The sequence below is a fragment of the Entamoeba dispar genome, genomic scaffold (genome assembly GCF_000209125.1).
Source record: "Entamoeba dispar SAW760 scf_1105229461499 genomic scaffold, whole genome shotgun sequence".
NCBI classification, from domain to species: domain Eukaryota; phylum Evosea; order Mastigamoebida; family Endamoebidae; genus Entamoeba; species Entamoeba dispar.
In genome coordinates this window covers 1-6,937 of record NW_001854723.1, presented here as the reverse complement: position 1 = coordinate 6,937, position 6,937 = coordinate 1, and the positions used below count along the sequence as shown (strand labels likewise).

Genomic DNA, 6,937 nt, shown 5'->3' with positions numbered 1-6,937 from the left:
AAAATTAAATCAAATCAAAATAATCAAAACAAGAAAACAAGAAATGAAAATAAGAATCAAATGAAAATAAATAAAATAGAAAAATAAGAAATAAAGAAATAATAAGAATAAAGAAGAATAATAAGAAAGAAAAGAAATATAAATAATAATAATAAATTAAAATAAAATAAGAAATGAAAATACAATAATAATGATAAATAATAAAAATATGAAAGAATAAATATAATAATAATAATAATATAAAATGATGATATTAAAGAAATTATTAAAATATAAAATAAAGATAAAAGAAAACAATGAAATATAAAATAAATTCATTTTAATATAAATCATTTAAATAATTAAACAATAAATTATTTTATAATAATGAAATATTTCATAAATATAATAAGAAAGAACAAATAAAAGAATAGAGAAAAATAAATAAAAGAATAATAAATAATAAATTAAAATAATCAATATATTAAAAAGAAAAAAAGAGAAAAAATAATATATATAAATAAAAATTATAAAAATAAAAAAGAATAAAATAATTTGCATAAATAAAATAATGATAAATAATTTGCATCAATAAATTAAATACTTTTTTTATTGGATATTTCTAATTTCTATAATAAAAAATGCATCCATTATTTCATCATTATTTTCATCATTTATTATCTCTTTTTGAATTATTCTTTTTATCTTTTTTCATTTTATATTCTCAACATTCTACTTTTATTCTTTTCATCTTCTTCTACTTCATAATTTCACTTTTTTCTTTTATATCATTCTTTCTCTTCCTTTTTCTCTTATTTGCTTTTTTCGTTGCCACAAGAATCATTGATCATACAGATGTAGAAATATGGATTCAATGAAAATATATAAGAATTGATAAAACGTAAAAATAACATTGATTTTAACAATAAAATTAATAAAAGTATTTGAAAATATGACCAACTAAAAGGAAATAATTGAGACTTATATTAAATTGTTTAAAAAAATAAATGAATAATAATTGGGTTATATATTTTTGATAAAAGTAATAACAATATAGAAATAATTAAATAAAATTCTTGTTATAAAGTAAATGAGTTATATAAAGTATAATGTTTAATTGAAAAATTTATAATAAATTATTAAAAATAATTAGAATAATAACATAAATACAATAAAAATATTAAATGATAGAGTGAATTTATTCATAAAACAATTTAATAATATTTATATTATCATTTAAATCCAATAATAACCAATGATAAATATATTCAGTTAAGAATCAATTAAATAAACGTAATTTTATACATAACTCAAAGAATAACTTTAAAAAATAGTTTAGCTCAAAACATTTAAAAGAACAAAAAATATTTATAATGTGATTATATCAAGATTATAAAATATATAAGATTATAAAAATCTTCATTAAGTATGAATTCTATAAAAGAAGCAAACATAAGATTATGTTATGAGACAAAAATAGAATAATAAATCTAATATTATAACAGTTTTGTTTATCTATATTCTTATTTATTATATCATTAGTTATATTTCTGATTCATTAAATAATAAAATTTTATCAATTAAATAACAGAAATAACAAGATAACATCAAGCCTAATTATATGTTTTATAATGATGATCCATTAGCTATCTTATCAAGAAATATAAACATGAAAATTAACAATAAAATAAATTTAAATTGATATTAAATTAATGTTAATAAATAAGATTAGGAAGTATTAAACAGAATTATATTCAAAACAAAATAAATATTCATAATAACAATGAAGATTAATATAAATATCTATGAAATAATAAGATATTAAAATAATAATAATACAATAGAAGTAAATTATGAAAAAATAGTATATTTAATAGAAAAAAATTAATATAAATTCATTTCACATAAATTTTAATTGAATAAAAAAAGGATAGCAATTGTAAGATGATTATCAAATGAAGTATATTCAGTAATAAATATAAAAAATTTATATACACTTTTCTAAATATTTTAAAATGAGTTAAGAATGAAAAAATGAAAAATAAAATAGATATTTGAATTATAAAAATAATATCCATTAAACGGATAAGAAAATAATAGAACGAATAAAGGTAATGAGTAAGAATAAAAATATAAAAAAACATTTATATAACTATGAAAATAAATAATCCTCAATTGATATATTTTAACATATAAAATATAATTATCAGAGTTAATTAAAAACAAAAGAATAGTACTCATATTATAATAATATACCAACAATATAACACAAGTATAAAATAATAATAGTAATAAAGAAATTATACCAATCCAACAATTATTATTATATAACAAACAAATTATAATTACAATGACATGAATATGATTAAAGAATCAAATAATATAATAAGATATAATAATAATTCTATTTAATAAAATAAAATAGTAACAAAATAAGAAAATAAATCATATAATATATGTATTACAAATTCATAAAATAATAAAAAAAGAAATACAAAGAAGAAAGGTTAATATAATAAAGAAATATATAATAAACTAATTATAACAATTAGATAAAATTAATACAATAAAAAGTAGACCAACTAAAAGAATTCAATATTAACTATGTTTATTCAACAAATGCCATAACTACATTTATAAAAATACTTAATTCAATACCAAATTATAGTTTAAATAATTTATTAAACCATGAGCACATAAAATTCTATTCTAAACAAATAGAATATATGAAGAATTTGATTTATTTTTTTGTAAAGTTATAAAGACGAATACTCTATAAACAATTATATGATCTTCCATTAATTTTAAATATAGATTTAAACTTTTAAACCACAACCAAGTTTACTACACATTTCTCTTCTGACTTACCAAATACCTAATAACCCAATTTTAAGAACTTGTTCTAAATATGAAAAAACATGAGAGAAAATACCCCCTTTTAAAATAAATAAATTTTAATCGACCATAGACTTACCCCCAAAAATTCTCTGTAGAATTTAAGTAAGTATATAACTCAATAACCTATCAAAATATATAATCCACAATATACTAACAACCAGCCCTAAGTTAAGTACCAAGCTGTATTGTTTTAATTTAATGTACATTAAAATCTATTCTCAACAAAAACTTTATCTACACAGAATACTATTAGTATAAGCATAACCTATAACATTATTTAATTCATTTAAAATTATAAACAAGGTTATAAGTTTTAAATGGAGGCGATGCTCATTGATGTATTTCTGGTTTATTGATAAATACAACTATGAATAAAAGAAAATTCTTGTACATATTAAAAAAGGATTTATATACAGTAAGTTTTATTATAAGGAGTTTCCATAATGGTATTAACTTCATTAGCAATACTAAGACAATAATGCCCAATACTTCTCTTAAATAATTACCATTTTTTTCAATTAATAGAACAGAGGATACCTGAAAAGTATTCAAATAATAAAAATGAAATGTCGCTAACTGATACATTACACCCAAAGAACAAAACAACACTGAAAAGGATAGTTATAGGTTTTAAAAATCCCAACAATATTTTTACTTAAATATGAAATGAAATACCAACTATACCCCCACGTAAAAAAAAACGGTACACAACCTACAAAGGTAAGTAAATAAAAACTTAATCAAACAAAAGAGTTACAATAATAAATCATAAAAATAAAACCACAAAAGTAGTTCAACAAAAACAGCCAAAGAAATATCCTTAAAATACCACAGCCATCAACATATAAATGAAAAATAACATCATTAAAAAGAAATAACAAGAACAGCAGGAAATAAGAAAAAAACAGAGAACAACCAATAAAAATGACTGACAAAGTGAATAATAACAAAAGAAATAAAAATAAAAAGAAATGAGAAGAGAAGAAAGAAAAAGAAGAAGAAAAAGCAAGAATGAAGCAAAATAAAAGAAAGAAAGAAAAAAAGAACTAAGAAAAGATAAAAAGTGTCGCGAATAAAAGAATGAATGAAGAAATAAAAAGAAAAAGAAATCAACAACACAGAGAAGAAACTAATGAAAGGATGAATAGAACGATATTATTTATGGTATCATTGTGGAGAATGAATGGATACAAATGTTCAATAAGAAAATCCAAAAGAATAAGTAAAAAGGAATACCGATATCCAAAAGTTTATTTAGAAAAAGTGATATATGAAAAAAGAAATATTGAAGAAGAAGCGAAAAAGTATATAACAAAAGGAATTAAAGGAAGATTTTATGAAATAACGATACAAAATGGGAAAATGGAAATAATGAAAGAAATATTAGAAAAAAAAGGATATCAATTTCAATTAATAAAAAGTAAAAAAACAGCAAATAAAAAATATATGTTTAGAAATATTGAAGAATGTATAAAAGAAGGAGAAAAAATAGATATTGAAAAATGTATTGAAATGCTGATAGATGAAATGAATAAAATCAATGAAATAAATAAAAAAGAAGTTGAGTTAGGAGAAGGATTTATGGAAATAGAAGAAAACTAATAACAATAAAAAAGAATTAAAATAAAAAATAGAAATAAAGAAATAAAAATTATTTTATATTCTTTTATTTATTTTATTCTTTTTTATCTTCTTTTATTCTAATTATTTCATTCCTCTTTTTCAATTAATTAATATTTATTATTGATATTAAATAAATTCTTTCTTTTTTTTAATCATTTATTTCAAAAAAAGAATTTATACAAAAATGAAATTAATAATATATATAAACAATAAATATTTACTGAGAGATAAAAAGAAATTATAGATATAAAGAATATGAAGACAAAAAGAATGAAGAAAGATAGAAAATATGTAAGAAAATAGAATAGAGAAATAAAAAAATATGATAAAGAAGAAATTGAAGAAATAAAGGAAAAAATATATTATGATAAAGAGAAATGAATAAAAAAGAATCAAAATATTGAATAAAATACAAAAATAAAAGAAGTCATAAAAGAAAAAACAAATAATAAGAATATTCATGAATATATAAATGAAATTAAAATACATTAATAAAAGAAATGAAAGATACTAACAATACTTCTGTTCATAATAAAATAAAAGAAATAAATAATAATTTTAATAAACAAATAACATTAATTGAAGAAATAATGAAAATATAAAAAATAATGAAATAAAATATGAAAATAAATAAAATATTTAAAAAATATCAAAATGAAATAAAATTATTTTAGCAACAAATTATATAATTTATTAATAATATATTTACACATTTAACTGTTGAAATTAATATTAAATAAATATAATAAATAAAGGCTTATTAATTTTAACCTATTGTTCAGGTGAGAATTTCTTCCCATCCTTCACCCTGCAGAGTCTACTTCTTCTGATTCTTCTATATATCTGTACTCTACACAATGATTACCTCAGTGATCGTAAGACCTTTCATATTTGTTATTACATTATCTTTTAACATTATTTCACATGCATTTTTAATTCTTTCACTTCTTAATAATTAACTGTTTCTTTATTTATCAATTAACATATTATTATTACGACTGGGATAATTATTATTCTTATTGTTCTTTCTATTTTTTAATTTGTTCATATAATTTTATATTTATTTTTTTGTAAATGTTTTACTTATATTCTTATCTCTTACTATTGCATATATGATTAATACATCTTTCTTCTTTAAATATCTTACATAAATATCATTTCTTTTATTGAATTTTCATTTTATTTATTATTTCTTGATTTAAAATCAATAATATTTTATCTCTATTCTTCTTTCATTTTTCCTAATTCTTCTTAATATTAATTTTTTTATATTTTCTTCTTTCATATTTCTTAATCTGAATATATTTCTTATTTATCTTTAAAGTAATCCATATATATTCATTTTATCATGTTTACTCATCTGTGATTTTTTAGTGATTGTACAAATGAGAATGATATGATTTATTGTTGCTATTTTATTACAGATATTACACATTGCATATTTTGGTTCATGTGTTCATATTACTTTCATTATTCCAATATTTGTTGCACTTTATTGTATTTTCTTTATTTGAATATATACATTCCTTTTAATATTAATTCTTTTTAATATTTTAATTGTTTTCTTTTAGTTTGTCATTTTATCTTCAAATTATTTTAAAATTTCGTTATTTTCTTATTTCTCCATTTATTGATATATTCTTCTTGAAATTTATCTTTTATATTTTTATTATCTTCTTTTTATCTTTCTTTTTTCTTCTTCCTCACTCATTTTTTAATTTCTTCTTTATTTATTCTTTTTCAACTTGACTTATACAATCTATTCATTATTCCTTTCTTTTTTCATTTAACTTTATCATATCTCCTCTTTTATCTCCTTTTTTCATTGTGAAATAATATTTGCTCTTATTATTTTAATACCATATTCATCATTTACAGTCTTTAATCAATCTCCTATATTATTTTGATTTAAATATAATCTATTAGTATAACATTTATATTATATTTCTTTTAATCATTTTCTTATCATTTTATCTATTTCACTTATTTTCATAATTGTTCATTTAACAACAGAATCACTATATGTGAATTTAGGTATTATTTCTGTATTTATTCTATTAATAACTCTTTTATTATCATTTCTTTTATTTATTCTAATCACTCTTTTATATTGTTAATTATTTTCTTTATACATCATAATTTATCATTTCTTGTAAATTGATAAACTATTAAATATTTATTTGTATATTTTTCATCTACTAATGGTATAGTGTACATTTTATCTGGGATACTTATATTTCTTTTATAATCAACATTTATTTATGTTTATTTTAATATTGATTCAATTGTATCATTTATTTTCTGTTTTGTTATTTCCATTCATTTTTTTTTGTTTCATTAGTTAATTTAACATCATCAATATATAATATGTGTGTTACTTTTAATCATTTTTCATTTATTTTATCAATCACATCACAGATTATATTCATTTGTAAAT

The 6,937-nt window shown here is 18.0% G+C and overlaps 1 protein-coding gene across 1 annotated transcript, besides 29 other annotated features; it reads left to right on the top strand.

Moving 5' to 3' along the window:
- The first annotated feature begins 33 nt into the window (after positions 1-33).
- Positions 34-209: a microsatellite.
- A 10-nt stretch (positions 210-219) lies between these two features.
- Positions 220-390: a microsatellite.
- Positions 391-399: 9 nt separating this feature from the next.
- Positions 400-530: a microsatellite.
- An 8-nt stretch (positions 531-538) lies between these two features.
- Positions 539-622: a sequence feature (AT_rich).
- Positions 623-629: 7 nt separating this feature from the next.
- Positions 630-803: a microsatellite.
- Positions 804-960: 157 nt separating this feature from the next.
- Positions 961-1,221: a sequence feature (AT_rich).
- Positions 1,222-1,338: 117 nt separating this feature from the next.
- Positions 1,339-1,396: a sequence feature (AT_rich).
- A 55-nt stretch (positions 1,397-1,451) lies between these two features.
- Positions 1,452-1,567: a sequence feature (AT_rich).
- A 71-nt stretch (positions 1,568-1,638) lies between these two features.
- Positions 1,639-1,815: a microsatellite.
- Positions 1,816-1,826: 11 nt separating this feature from the next.
- Positions 1,827-1,907: a sequence feature (AT_rich).
- Positions 1,908-1,949: 42 nt separating this feature from the next.
- Positions 1,950-1,996: a sequence feature (AT_rich).
- A 4-nt stretch (positions 1,997-2,000) lies between these two features.
- Positions 2,001-2,144: a microsatellite.
- A 13-nt stretch (positions 2,145-2,157) lies between these two features.
- Positions 2,158-2,186: a sequence feature (AT_rich).
- Positions 2,187-2,253: 67 nt separating this feature from the next.
- Positions 2,254-2,423: a microsatellite.
- Positions 2,298-2,464: a microsatellite.
- Positions 2,359-2,541: a microsatellite.
- Positions 2,542-2,915: 374 nt separating this feature from the next.
- Positions 2,916-2,938: a sequence feature (AT_rich).
- Positions 2,939-3,825: 887 nt separating this feature from the next.
- Positions 3,826-3,934: a microsatellite.
- A 23-nt stretch (positions 3,935-3,957) lies between these two features.
- EDI_289940 (uncharacterized protein) lies at positions 3,958-4,479 on the top strand (the record flags this gene model as incomplete). Its single annotated transcript, XM_001738567.1, has 1 exon — positions 3,958-4,479. The coding sequence occupies one exon, from the start codon at positions 3,958-3,960 to the stop codon at positions 4,477-4,479; it is 522 nt and encodes a 173-aa protein (XP_001738619.1).
- Positions 4,478-4,529: a microsatellite.
- Positions 4,529-4,591: a microsatellite.
- Positions 4,592-4,601: 10 nt separating this feature from the next.
- Positions 4,602-4,662: a sequence feature (AT_rich).
- Position 4,663: 1 nt separating this feature from the next.
- Positions 4,664-4,787: a microsatellite.
- Positions 4,723-4,892: a microsatellite.
- Positions 4,797-4,984: a microsatellite.
- Positions 4,945-5,121: a microsatellite.
- Positions 5,031-5,166: a microsatellite.
- A 12-nt stretch (positions 5,167-5,178) lies between these two features.
- Positions 5,179-5,254: a sequence feature (AT_rich).
- Positions 5,255-5,506: 252 nt separating this feature from the next.
- Positions 5,507-5,568: a microsatellite.
- Positions 5,569-5,574: 6 nt separating this feature from the next.
- Positions 5,575-6,935: a repeat region.
- Between the last annotated feature and the right edge of the window lie 2 nt (positions 6,936-6,937).